General features: G+C 43.7%; 1 protein-coding gene across 3 annotated transcripts in view; it reads left to right on the top strand.

Moving 5' to 3' along the window:
• The first annotated feature begins 4,345 nt into the window (after window positions 1–4,345).
• FUT10 (fucosyltransferase 10) overlaps window positions 4,346–14,361 on the top strand; it is a 278,788-nt gene continuing 268,772 nt past the window's right edge. For all 3 annotated transcript variants that reach the window (XR_013966427.1, XR_013966428.1, XM_080796994.1), the window contains exons 1-2: window positions 4,346–4,415; window positions 12,997–13,346. Coding sequence is in view for 1 of the 3 variants with exons in the window: in XM_080796994.1 (XP_080653120.1) it covers window positions 13,266–13,346 (81 nt within the window). In the remaining 2 variants the exon portion in view is untranslated. The remainder of the gene's footprint in view (window positions 4,416–12,996; window positions 13,347–14,361) is intronic.

Below are 14,361 nucleotides of genomic sequence, written 5' to 3'. Positions count from 1 at the left end.
GTGATCGTTCTCACTCACCTACTTGCTTTCCCTGGTTTAACGACCTAGAGGACAGTCATCACACATACGCATGCCCTTTTATGTTAATAAAATCAAGTTTAGAGTAATGTGGAAGAGGGGTGCCTGGCTGGCTTAATAGTAGAGCATGGGACTCTTGATCTCCAGGTAGTGAGTTCAGTCCTAATTTGGGCATAGAGATTACTTAAAAAGTAAGTAAAAAGATGAAGCTCCTTAAGAAATTATAAAGTGGAAGAAATCAAAAGCTCGACAGTAATCACCACATGTACCACACCACACTCCCCAAATTGTTTTAAGTAGGGGAAGTGATGTATTTTTCAGTTAGACTTAGAATAATACTCCTTCCCTGCTCACCACCAACAGGTGAATCCAGTAAATAACTTTTTAAACTGATTTATTATTGACATATATTAGTTTCAGTAGTACAAAATAATGATCGATATATGTATATGCTGAGATGATCACCTCAGTGAGTCCAGTTAACATCTGTCACTATATAATTGCAATTTTTTTCTAATGATAAGATTACTCTCATAGCAACTTTAAAAAAAAATTTTTTTTATTTACTTATTTATTTGCCAGAGACCACACAAGCAGAGGGAGCAGCAGGCAGAGGGAGAGGTAGGCTCTGCACCAAGGCTGAGCCAGGAGCCTGATGTGGGACTCAGTCCCAGGACCCTGGAATCATGACCTCAGCTGAAGGCAGACACTTAACTGACTGAGCCACCCAGGCGTTGCTACTAGCAACTTTCAAATATGTAGTACATAGTTCCTTTTTTTAACTGTAATCACGATCTGCACACTAAATACCTATGACATTTTTAAAAAAGATTTTTAAAATTTATTTTAAAGAGAGTGCACTTGTATGTGTGCATGCAAGAGAGAGAGAGAGAGAAGGGGGTGCAGGGGGACGGGGAGAGAGAGAATCTCAAGCCCTCTCAGTGCTGAGTTCCGAGCCCAGGGCTTGATTTTATGACCCTGAGATTATGACGGGAGCTGAAATCAAGAGCCAGATGCTTAACCCACTGAGCCACTCAGGTGCCCCACTGTGACATTTTTGTAACTAGGAGGGTGTGCCTTTTGACTGCCTTCACCCATTTCCCCCCTCCCCCAAACATTCTGTTCTCTATTTCTATGAGCTCTGTTGTCTTTCTGGTTTTATTTTTTAAAAGATTTATTTATGTATTTGAGTGCAGAGGTAAAGAATCTTGTGGAACCCATGGTGAGGCTCAGTGTGGGACTGGACCTCATGATCCGGAGATCATGACCTGAGCTGAAACCAAGATTAAGACACTTAAGTGATTGAGACACCCGGGTGCCCCTGTTTTTGAATTTTTATTCTACACGGGAGTAAAATCATATGGTATTTGTCCCTTTCTGTCTGACTTATTTCACTTAGCATAATGCCTCTAGGTCCATCACAACACAAATGGCAAGATTCCATTTTTAAAAATTTTTTAAAAAAGATTTTATTATTTATTTGACAGAGATCACAAGTAAGCAGAGAGGCAGGCAGAGAGGGGGCGGGGGAGCAGGCTTCCGGAGGAGCAGAGAGCCTGATGCAGGGCTTGATCCCAGGACCATGAGCTCATGACCTGAGCTGAAGGCAGAGGCTCAACCCACTGAGCCACCCAGGTGCCCCAAGATCCCATTTTTAATGACTGAATAATATTCCATTTTTCTTATCCACTCATCAATTGATAGACATTTAGGTTCTTACCATATCTTTGGGTGTTGTAAATAATGCTGCAATGAATGTGCGGGCGCATGCCATTAACCCTTCAACAACATGGGTTTGAATTGTGTGGATCCACTTTTATGTGAAATTTTTTTTTCAATAAATAAAGTATGCTACTGTAAATGTATTTTTTTCCTTAGGCTTTTAACATTTTTTTCCCTAGCTTAATTTATAGTAAGAATACAGTAGATGATACATATGCCAACTATGTAACGGGGTGGAGGGTTGGTGTGCCCCTAACTCCCACATTGTTCAAAAGTCAACTGTATATCTTTTTTTTGGAGTTAATATTTCATTTTCTTCAGATAAATACAAAGAAGTGGAATTACTGGATCATAGGGCAGTACTTTTTTTTTTAAATTTTTTGAGGAACCTCCACACTGTTTGCCATAGTGGCTGCACCAGTTTGCATTCCCACCAGTAGTGCACGGGGAGTCTTTTTTCTTCACATCCTAACCAACACTTGTGGTTTCTTGTCTTTTTGATTCTGGTCTTTCTGACTGGTGTGGGGTGATGTCTCATTGTAGTTTTGATTTTTATTTCCCGAGTGATCAGTGATGTTTAACATTTTTTCATGTGTCCCGACATTTTTTTCATGTTGGCCATCTGAATGTCTCCTTTGGAAAACTGTCTATTCAGGTCCTCTGCCTGTTTTTTAATTGGATTGTTTGTTTTTTGGTGTTGAGTTGCATACGTTCTTTATTTTTTTTTTAAAGATTTTTTTTTTTTTTTTTAAATTTGGCACACAGATATCACAAGTAGACAGAGAGGCAGGCAGAGAGAGAGGAGGAAGCAGGCTCCTCGCGGAGCAGAGAGCCCGATGCGGGGCTCGATCCCAGGACCCTGGGATCATGACCTGAGCTGAAGGCAGAGGCTTTAACCCTCTGAGCCACCCAGGCGCCCCGTATACGTTCTTTATATATTTTGGATATTAACCCCTTTTTGGACATACCATTTGCAAATATCTTCTGCATTTACTAGGTTCCCTTTTTGTTTTGTTGATGATTTCCTTTGATATGCCAAGCTTTTTATTTTGATGTAGTCCCAGTCGTTTATTTTCTGCTTTTGTTTCCCTTGCCTTGGGAGAAATCTCCAAAAATGTGTTGCTAAGGGCAGTGTCCAAGAGATCGCTGCTTATGTTTTCTTTCAGAAGTTTTATGGTTTTGGGTCTCATATTTAGGTCTTCAATGGATTTCGAGTTTCTTTTTGTGTATGATGTAAGAAAGTGGTCCATCTTCATTGTTTTGTATGTAGCTGTCCAGTTTTCCCAACACCATATATTGATACAGCTGTCTTTGCCCCATGTTATATTCTTGCCTCCTTTGTCATAAATTGATTGACCATATAGGAGTGGGGTTTATTTCTGGGCTTTCTATCCTGTTCCATTGATCTATCTGGCTATTTTTATGCTAATACCATACTGTTTTGATTACAATAGCTCTTATATCTTGAAATCTGGGATTGTGATACCTCCAGTTTTGTTCTTCTCAAGATTGTTTTGGCTACTCCAGGTCTTTTGTGCTTCCACACAAATTTTGGGGTGGATGGATGTAGTAATATATGATTATTGTGTTAATCTGCATTTCTCTGATGACTAAAGAAGTTAAGCATCTTTTCACATACATCCCGGCCAGATTCTTCTTTGATGAAGTGCTGTGTCTTTGGTCCCTTCCTTCCAGAGGAGATTTTTATTAAGTTGCTTTTTCAATTCTTTCTTACCACATTATAGGCATTCTTGGCTATATCCTTTGGATATGAATTCTTTCCTAAATCTATTGCAAATATTTTCTACTCTGGCTTGTTTTCCCTTCTATCAATAGTGTCGTTGATGAACAGAATCTACTTTCAATGATACCAGTTTATCAATCTTTTCCTTTGTGTTTGGTGTTCCTTGAAGTTGACACCATTATTATCAGCCTGTTTTTACAGAGAAGTTAATTGAGGTTCTTGGCACTAGAACTCCCGAGGCCAGGACTACAGTGCGGCAGGCCTACGGCAGCGATGACTCTGGTTCCTGCGAGTGTGCCCCACGCGTAACATGGCTCAGTCTCCTAATATTTTGAGCCCTGGATGCCTCACTTGCTTCAACCTAGCCCTGGCCCTACGAAAGTCTTGAATTACCTCCCTACATGTATCACCGCTCTGCAGGCTAGAGCAAAATAATTCTTATTGGGTTCTCTGAGTTTGGAATTCAGGAGCTTGAACTAAGTTTTATTTCATTGGCAAATGGTCATCCTACTCCAGCTATGAAACACGGTACCTGATGAAAGGTACTGAGGTCCCCGCTTACCGTGTTCTCAGTTTTCCTGAATAGATGACTGAATTCGCTTCAGTCCTAGCAGAGTCTGAGACGCAGACGGTGTCCCATGACTTACTTAGGAGAATTTCAGGAGCCTCCCAGGAACTTTCAAGAAGTGTGGTGACTCGCGAGTGTGGGGGAGGGTCTGATGCTCCCGGGAACCCCCGCAGACTGGATGCTAAACTGGGCGCCGGCGAAAACCTGGATTAAGGATCGCTGGGCCTGGGCGCGCGGAGAGTTATCCCGCCCTTTCCCAAAACTCCTTTCCGAGTATTCGCCCCAGCTCAGGCAGGGCGCAAACTGAAAGTGGAAAACCGCGGGGCTGCCGGCCGCCCTGCGAGCCTCCTACCCCGGGACGAGGTGAGTGGGAGGCTCTGGGTCTTTTCTGTCTGGAGTGATACTTGGTGGGGACTGGGTCTCCACGGCGAGAAACCAAAGGAGACTTCCTGGGGCGCACGGAAGCTGGGAAGCTGCCCGCCTGACTCCCAGCCGCAGGACACCTCTTCTTTGTGCCCAGAAGGGAGTGTGTGTCCGAGAAAGACGGAGTTGTGTGCTGAAAAAGAATCCAAGTGTGTTTTGGGAAACCTTGGGCAGCGCTTTCCAGAGACACCGCCTGAGATTTAAACCCATCAGGGGCTGGAAAAGCACAGGTGGGAGGCGGGGGATGCGCCGGCGCCCCCGCAGCAGCTGGGAAAGGCCAGCGGGTCCCCGCCGCTGGCCCCTGGGGGATTGCACGTCCCTCCCTTCCGCCACGATCTTCCCAGCCCGGCCAGTTCCAGAACATCACTCTGCCCTGGTGTGTGGCGAATTGCATCCTTCTTCCCCACATCCTCGCTGAGAATCACTTGTTGCTGGAATGCTGTGCTGAAGTGGTAGCGATTCTGACCTCCCAGCTATAGCGGGCGATGCGTATTTCGTGGAGAAAATGCCACGGCGGAGCCCGCAGAACGGCAGGCTTTCGTTATCCATGCGTAGTCCATTTCTTCGTTATTCTTGCACCCGATTAGAGCTCATTTTGTGTAAGATGTAGAAATAACATCGGTGTGATTTTCATTTTCTGGGCATCTTTTAATGATTCTTGAATATGTAGCAAATGTCACGCGAAATGACTGTTTTCCTTAACATCACACCTCCCAACAGACTGCCCTCTAATCTCCGCCACATCTCCCTAAAACGCGTGCGGTGACTTGGCTGGTTAATTTCATTTGCGGAGTGCATACGCTCTGGCTAGGTACAGGGCAAGTTGGTCTTCAGAACCTCATTCGCCTTGCATGCCCTTCCTTTCCTCAACGGGGGACAACCAGAAGCTCATGACCAATCTTGGGCTTGCTCGTGATGTCACACTACAACTAGGGCATTGTTTCTGGTCCATCCCGTGGTCTCTCCAAGGGAGGGCTTTCAGTTGGGTCCAGGCTATCCGCATTGAATAAGCAACCCAGGTATTTGCCCACTGAAGTGGCAGACCCACCAATCTAGAAGCACCCTCACCTCAATTTCAGAACTTTCTCTTCTCTCCTGCAAGCCACGGGCAATGTCCTAGCGTCAGAGGTTCATTAACATCTGCTCCATTTTTGAAACTGCTGTAGTAACTCTTCCTTTGCTGGCTTCCTGCTAGATGGCAGTGTGTAACAGTGAATTAAACACACAGCCTTAACTGTTACTGTTATTATGGCTCATCTTTTATTCTTCATTAAAAAAAAAAACCTGTTTATCCTACAAACAGTACATTTAAAAAAATTAAAACTAGGGTTAAATATAGAAAATAAACAAGAACATAGTTTGGACAAACAGTAATGTTATTTGCATATGTATTAAGTGTTGCTCAGATGCAGACTTTTCCAACCCATGTTTAAATGCTTTCTAAATGTGGAATGTAAAGTGTTGATTTCCATGGGAATGCAATACCTAATTCAATTACCGGCATTTTCCCATAAACATTATACTGTTTCTGAACATGCGTTGTTAAACGTTAAAAAATATATACATATATGAATCTGTCTTTATTTACAGTGTTTTTAAGATGTTTATTTCTTGGAGAATAAAATTTGAGTTTTCAAAAGTTAGTGTGGAATTACTAAAAGGGAGAATGAAGATAAAGTAACGCTAAACTTGTTATATAGAAATATTTCTTTATATTTACAGAACTCTTGGTTTATAATGACTCAAATGGTCTTGATCAATGTCTCTTTACTGGACCAGTCTTTCTTCTATGGAGAGTTTTTGCTCCTGGGCGGTATTTGTGGGATCAGAGAGTTTCATTTTGGAACCCCAGGAGATCCCCTGGTCCAGCCCTTAGTCTTTGAGCACGTGAGGTGTTAGCCCCACTGTGTTGGTGTTATCTAACATGTGCCTCACTCATGATTACTTAAGTGGTCAAAGCAGATGAGGGATTTCAATTCAGAGCTTTTGCCAGGTAGGAAGATTGTTACGTCGTAACTCTTCTTGGAGAAAGAACAGTTACTAAGAAGACCTTACAAGGAGAAAGATGAGAAAATCTTGCCGTTTAGGAGCTGGCTAAGTTCTTGGTGTGATACAGAATCTTCACAGTTTTGTGCCCTCACCTCCATTAAAAAAAAAAAAAATCTGTTCCCTTTGAATGCTTCTATTTGGGGCTGCATATCAGTCTTTTCTGTGTTTTGCTTTTTTGGGGGGTCTGAAATGTTTTAGTTTCTGCATTAAGTAGCACCACTAAATAAAGTTATATAATTACTGCATAATTTGAATGCTTCAGCATGTCCAGAATTTAAGCGTTAAGAATGGCATCACCTTCGGTTCTATAATAGAGATGTGAAGGTCTTAGGCTGCAAATTCTACCCAGCTCCCCATCCTTAATTACCAGCCTGGCCTCATGTGATTGCCAGTATCCCTTTATCTCTCCTTACTTACCTGTCTCACCTGAAATGTGTGCTTGGTAGAAGAGGATGGCCTTCTCAGATAGAGATCTGCGACCCTAAGCACTCTAGTAAAAATAAACGCTTAGTAAAATACGAAGTCTTTTTAAAAAGAGTGAGGAAAACGAGCATCAATAAATGTCAATAAAGAAAATTGGATGAGGGGCGCCTGGGTGGCTCAGTGGGTTAAAGGCTCTGCCTTCGGCTCAGGTCATGATCCCAGGGTCCTGGGATGGAGCCCTGCATTGGGCTCTCTGCTCAGCGGGGAGCCTGCTTCCCCCTCTCTCTGTCTGCCTCTCTGCCTACTTGTGATCTCTGTCTGTCAAATAAATAAATAAATCTTAAAAAAAAAAAGAAAATTGGATGAAAGTGGAAACGAACCACCATGCCATGTTCTCCAGGTGCCCAAGGAACAGATGCAGGTACTAAGGAAGTCTTCAGAAAATTAAGTATGTCAGCTTTTTAGTGTTCAGCTAGTGTTTTATATATATCCAATAAAGCAGCTTTAGAAAGGTTCCTGAAATCTGCCAGCTTCCTGCATTCTTTCTGCTGCAGTGATAGAAACAAGCAGGATATGGACCTAGATCTCCCAACTTGGCACTGGGAGGGGTAGGGCTGGCCAAAGCAGGGGGCCTGGAGAATCTAGGAGAATGTCTGGGATAGTGAAGGTGGTGTGGTTGTGCTAGGCAGGGGTTAGGGCACAGGACAGGAAGCTACATTCCAGCAATAGTTGGAACAAAGGCTGTGCCTGGCAGAAGCTGGAGAAATAGGGCAAGTCCCAGGGAATCTTGTTCTTGGAGCTAATACATTTGATCTTTATCTTGAAATCTGTGGGAAGCCACTGATGGATTGTAATCAGAGGAGAGAGAGAGCATTTACATCCCAGAAACAACCCTACAGCCAAGTGGCGAGTGCAAGGGGTCAGACTGGTAGGAACACCACTTGTCAGGTTTTGGAGAAACCAAATAGGAATGAAAGAGGAGGGTTGATGAGGACACGTAGCTGAAGGGAGTGGCTGAAAAGCTTCTGGAGAGTTGTCCAAAGCCCTCAGACCTTCCCACCTGCCTGTCATCATCTGTCTTTCTCAGGACAGCCATGTTTAAGGGTTGTTGTGAGGATTTACACATAATAAAATGAAAACATACTTTGGGAGAGTCAAGCCTACTTGAGAGATTGCACCTGAGTGGGTATAATTTAAGCTTGGTGATTAGATACAGTCCTTTTAAAGATGCTCCCTGGTCTAACCTTAAGCTCTCTTTCTTTCTTTCTTTCTTTCTTTCTTTTTTTTTTTTTTAAAGATTTTGTTTATTTGAGAGAGAGTGAGAGAGAGCAGGAGAGGGGAGAAGGTCAGAGGGAGAAGCAGACTTCCCACGGAGCTGGGAGCCTGATGCAGGACCAGATCAGAGGACTCTGGGATCATGACCTGAGCCGAAGGCAGTGGCTTAACCCACTGAGCCACCCAGGTGTCCCTTGAGCTCTCTTCAGACAGTCAGTTCCTTATTAACTCCATCGACGCACCAGTGACTAGAGGAGAGATGATCAAAGGAGTCTTCCCAGGGCTCCCAGCCCCGGTCTCACCTCTTTCCCCTGCCATGGGGACAGGGAGGGAGAGGCAGAGACACATGAAGTATCGGGGTCAGAAAACCCCATTCGTCTCCCAGGGTTATCTTCTTATTTTATACTCAGGGCAGAAATCATCTTCTGGGTCCCATTTCTGAGACCCTTAACCCATACCTTAGACTGGCAGTGCAAGGCTGAAATTTGAAGCTGGCATCCTCAGACTGCTAATTTGCTCTAAGATCCCTTCTCTATCCATTTTAATTCAAATCAAAGTGGAGAAAGTTGAAATTATTTTAGGGTGAAGGTCTTGCTGGTTTTGATGGACTAGCGCCTGCAGGAGTGTGGGCTGGTCACGCTCAGCTTCAGACCCCGCTCTGGGCAGCAGATGGCCGGCCCCAGGCAGTGCACACGAGCCGAAAAATGCATTTCAGAAGCTTAGCTCTAGGGTCAAGAGGGTTGGTTAGTGAGCGTCCGTTTCAGATGTTACCTACCATGCTTGTCTGAACAGGCACATATTGCTTCATCCGGGAAAGGAGTGTTCTGGGGCACCCTCTTGGCGGACTCCGAGGTTCACCCTGCAGGCAGTGGTGAAACAGGAGGGAGCTTTCCTCCTGGAGTCCCATTGCATGGCGCTTACTGACTTTCGCCACGCTCTCTGCAAGCCCATCTGTCCCACCAGTGGGGGGACTGGTGACTGGATGACAAGCTCCTTGGTAATTGATACCATAAATTAGATTGATGTGCCCCAAGGTCTGGTTGATGGCTGCATGCTATAAATCGTAATACTGTCTATACTAACCTAGGCTCTGTTCTTTAGAATAGTAGCAGGCTCGGTCCCTGAGACCTCACTATACCTCTGGCTTTGGGAGTATAACTAAATTGCGATTCTTTGGATGAAAGTCAATGTGTAACCTTAAATTCCTCTGTCATAGTTCGTATGGTCATGTAAAGGCTCAAAATGGCCCTACCTAGGAAGGACGCTAGGATAGCATTGTTTTACCCCTAGTTTGGGGTAAAAATACCCCAAACTCGGTCCTCCCCATTCTCACCCTATCTTTTGTTTTCCTTTATTACTGGCCTTCTTGGACTCCTAACAAGCAGTCACTATTTCCCCCATCTCTTTCCTTTCCCATGAGCCTGGAGACAAGTGACCTGATTTCTAGACCCACTTCAACCTATAAAAGCTATGGTCTTGGGCAAAGCACTTAAACTTGCTGAGGCTTGGTTTCCTTATTTGTGGGAACTGAGAATAAAACCTGCCTCGCTTACTTTACAAGGTAGCTATCCATAAGATTGAGTGGAGTGATATATGGTAAAATCTTCTGAAGATGATAGAGTTTTATACCCACTTAAGGTGGTAATAATTCATTACCTAATCTGGACTACATTAATTATAGCTATAATAAATTGCTTTTGGATATAAAACAGAAATTGGATCATCTTCCTGTAACGCAAGGGAAAGAAATAATGACAGTTAACGTTTATTCTTTACTGTGATGAAACTGAAGCTTAGAAAGATTTAGTAACTTGTCCAAATTTATGTTCTATGTGAATGACAGAGCCAGGATTGAACCCGTAAGTGCTAGCTCCACATTTTAGGTAGTTAAGAGCTACTAGCATCACCTGAGTAGAAGGGAAGGCAGTTTTCGGGTTCTTACAGATTTTTGTTGTTTTTTCTCTGGTTATACCAGCTCACCGAGAGCGATTGTATACAGGTTTTTCTCTGGTGAAGGCACATAATCTGTGTTAGTATTATTGGGTGTGAATTTTATGGTCTTAAGTGTCAAAAATATAAAAGAATGCATGAACCTCAGAGTCTGACTAGTTTCTGGTTGTCGTACTTACCAAAGTTGTGGTGTTGGGTAAGTTAGTTTACTTTCTTCAAATTGGGTTTTCTCATCCTTAAAAATGAGGACAGCAATTTTTTCTTCATAGAGTTGTGGGAGGATTGAATGATCTTATGCATGCTGAGCACTTAGGAAGGGCTCGCTTACAAGAGGTCACCCAACAAATATATTAGTGATCTCCTTTTCTTTGGCAAAGGGAGTGTTTCCCCTTTTGAAGTTCCAGTGGTTGAGGCAGCAACGTACCTTATATGAATTCAGCTTTGTTTTACACTTTAGAGTATAATAAAAATGATAATGAATATTTAAAAATAAGTTAGCCAGTAATTATTGGACATTTACGTGCCGCACTCTGAAACAAGTGTTTTGGTACTCTTATCTCATATGTAATTCTCAGTAACTTTCTGATTAGGCACCCTTATTATCTACATTTTGGAAATTGAGATTTTTTTTTAAAGATTTAAAGAAAATCTCTAAAAATAAGTACATTTAAAAATTTTTATTTATTTTTAAGTATTTTATTTATTTGACACAGAGAGAGCGTGAGTGAGCACAAGCAGGGGGAATAGCAGGCAGAGGGAGAGGGAGAAGCGGGCTCCCTGAAGAGCAGGGGACGTGGGGCTCCCTCCCAAGGTCCCGGGATCGTGACCTGAGCTAAACGTAGATGCTTAACCAACTGAGCCCCCCAGGTGCCCGAGATTTTGAGAGGATGGTTAGACCAGCTGGGGAGTTGAGATTTGAATCCTGGCAGGCTGAGTCTAGAGTTGTTTTCTTAGTTACTGTGGGTTGCAGAAGTTTCATGGGGAAAAGAGGAAAAACCCACCATCGGTGATTTGTGAAACCAAGATTCATTTTTTTGCCCAAGGACTTAGCCTGGACTTAAAAGTAAATCAGGGTAGATGCACAAGAGGGGAGTCCACCTTAAAGGCTGATGTTTTTCACCAGAATTCCACATCATTTTTATATTTCAATTATATCTTTGATGCTGTATCTGGGAGATGTACAATCAGATCTTAGAACCAGATGTTTGGGGTACTGTAAAGCAGCTTCAGGAATGTTGATCCTTGGGGCGCCTGGGTGGCTCATTTGGTTAAGCCTCTGCCTTTAGCTCAGGTTCTGATCTCAGGGTCCTGGGATCCAGCCCCACATTGGGCTCTCTGCTCCAAAGGGAGCCTGCTTCCCCCTCTCTCTCTCTCTGCCTGCCTCTCTGCCTATTTGTGATCTCTCTCTCTCTGTCAAATAAACAAATATAATCTTAAAGAAAAAAAAAAAGGAATGTTGATCTTTGCTCTGTTCTGAAACTCCACTGGGTCATTTGACTAAGACATTGGCTGCACAGAGCCTTAGGAATAAAAAGGGCATTCTTTGGAAGTGTTTAGTTCATTTTTTTAAAAGATTTTATTTATTTATTTGACAGAGATCACAAGTAGGCAGAGAGGCAGGCAGAGAGAGAGAGGGAAGCAGGCTCCCTGCTGAGCTGAGAGCCCAATGCCGGACTCTATCCCAGGACCATGGGATCACGACCTGAGCCAAAGGCAGAGGCTTTAACCCACTGAGCCACCCAGCCGCCCCTGTTTAGTTCATTTTTAAAGCTTTTTGAAAAAATCATGTATTTCAGACAGATGGAAATCTTATTTCAGAACTTCCAGAGAATCATATTGTTCACGCAACCCACTGCTTTGTTACACTTGCCACAGAAGACTGAACAAATGCATCAAAATTCCTTCTCTTGTGGTGGAAGAAGTTGTTTTCCTTAGGGAAAGTTTGGGTCAGTTGATCATGATTTATTTTCAAACCAAGCCTGAAACTTTTTTATTTATTTTCTCCCTAATTTTTATAGGAGTGGGTGGGTAATCTTGGTAATTTTTTTTTTTTTTTTGTCTTTTTTATTTTTAGAGAGAGAGCTGACGCACGGGGGAGGTAGAGGAAGAGAATCCTTTTTTTTTTTTTTTTTTAAGATTTTATTTATTTATTTATTTATATAACAGAGAGAGAGAGAGAGCGCACAAGTAGGCAGAGCAGCAGGCAGAGGGAGAGGGAAAAGCAGGGTCCCTGCTGAGCAGCGAGCCCCATGCAGGGCTTAATCCCAGGACCCTGGAATCATGACCTGACCTGAAGGCAGACGTGTAACCTACTGAGCCACCCAGGCGCCGTGGAAGAGAGAGAATCTTAAGCAAACTCTGCGCTCAGCACGGAGGCCAACCCAGGGCTTGGTCTCACAGCCCTGAGATGGTGACCTGAGCAGAAACCAAGAGTCAGAAGCTTAACCACCCTAGCCACCCAGATACCCCAATTGTGGTAATTTCTATTCCACTTTTCTACTCCTTTGAAACCTAAGCAGAATAAAGTGACTACATGTATGTGACATGTGGAATTCAATCTTCTGATGGCAGAGAAAATTAAGTGGAAACAGAATTTTAGACTCAAGACCTAATTGTAGACCTGCCACAGCCCTCTAAGGGGGTATGTGACCTTGGCCAAGTCATTTTACCTCTGATTTTGGTTTCCTTATCCAGGAGTGAGGTATCTAGGATCTTGCAGGTTTCTTTTAGTTTTAAATTGTGAGGTTTCTATGTGATAACCCTGAAAGACTAACGTGTATTAAATCTTCTGCACTATGGCTACAAAATTATTCGTTTGTTACAGAATTTTTGGATGCCTTCTGGTTTGAAGACTCCAGCTGCTCTGATGATAGCTTAAGAAGACTGCATGCTGTTCCCTCTCGATGCCAAGCCAGGCCTGCGCAGAACCTCGGATCTCAGTCCTTCATGGAGACCAGGTCCCAGCAGGAATGACAGTGGAAGAAATTGGCACCCAGATGGTTCCTCCGCGTGAAGCTGTCTTGGGCTGTGGGCCGGCTCGAGAACACCTGGTCACCAGGCTAGCCCTCTGTCAGTCACCCAGGGCCGGGCAGCATGGTGTGGATTCAGAGGAGGAAGCTTTTGGCATCTTGCCTATGCATCATGGCCACCGTCTTTCTGCTTGTCACACTCCAGGTAGCAAGAATTTGGGTTGCTTGGTGTTGATTCCTGAGCCATTCTGCCGTGTCCACCCTCCACCCACTTCTCTCCAAGGACTTTACTTTTCGCTTAATCTCTCAGAATTGGGGCGTATTCTGTCTACGGCAGGGGAAATACTTTTTTTTGTCAATAGGTAAAACTGAGGTTTAGTGAGTGGATGTGTCAGGTAGAAACAAAATCAGTGAGTATGGGGTCAATTCGTGACTCTTGCAGGGTCCTGGTTCTAGAAGAAGAGAAAGTAGAGCTCCATCTGTCTTACTGGGTCAAATTTAGATGGCTTTCTCAAAGCCCCCTATCGCGATCACTTCTGAAAGATGGCATTCTTGAAGAGGCCGTCTGTATTCTAAGAATAAGGTCATCCATTCTGTGGAACACAAGCATCCGTGTTACTACATTTGCCAGTCTTGACATATCGCTCAACCAAGGACTGAATGTGGGTGGTTTTTTGTTATGTTTCTTTAAGATTTTATTTATTTTATTTTTTAAAGATTTTATTTATTTATATGAGAGAGAGAGAGGATGAGAGAGAGAAGGCATAAGAGGAGAGAGGTCAGTGGGAGAAGCAGACTCCCTTGTGAGTAGGGAGCCTGATGTGGGACTCGATCCCGGGACTCCAGGATCATGACCTGAGCCAAACGCAGTTGCTTAGCCAACTGGGCCACCCAGGTGCCCAATTTTATTTATTTATCAGAGAGAGAGGGCACGAGCAGAGGGAGCTGCAGGCAGAGGGACAAGCAGGCTCCCTGCTGAGCAGGGAGCCCCGATGTGGGACTCGATCCCAGGACCCCGAGATCATGACTTGAGCTGAAGGCAGAGGCTTAACCCACTGAGCCTCCCAGGTGCCCCTGAATGTGGGTGTTTGAACTGCAGCATTTTCTGGTCTTCTCGTCTTGCATTTAGTCAGTGATTCTGAAGTTCATTACTGATTTCAAATTAAAATAAAAATGACACAGCGATGGAAAAAGTATAGATATGAATCCACATATAGTGT

Source organism: Martes martes (genome assembly GCF_963455335.1).
Source record: "Martes martes genome assembly, chromosome: 2".
NCBI classification, from domain to species: domain Eukaryota; kingdom Metazoa; phylum Chordata; class Mammalia; order Carnivora; family Mustelidae; genus Martes; species Martes martes.
The sequence above is the reverse complement of the archived record's forward strand: the minus strand, read 5'-3'. Positions and strand labels throughout refer to the sequence as shown.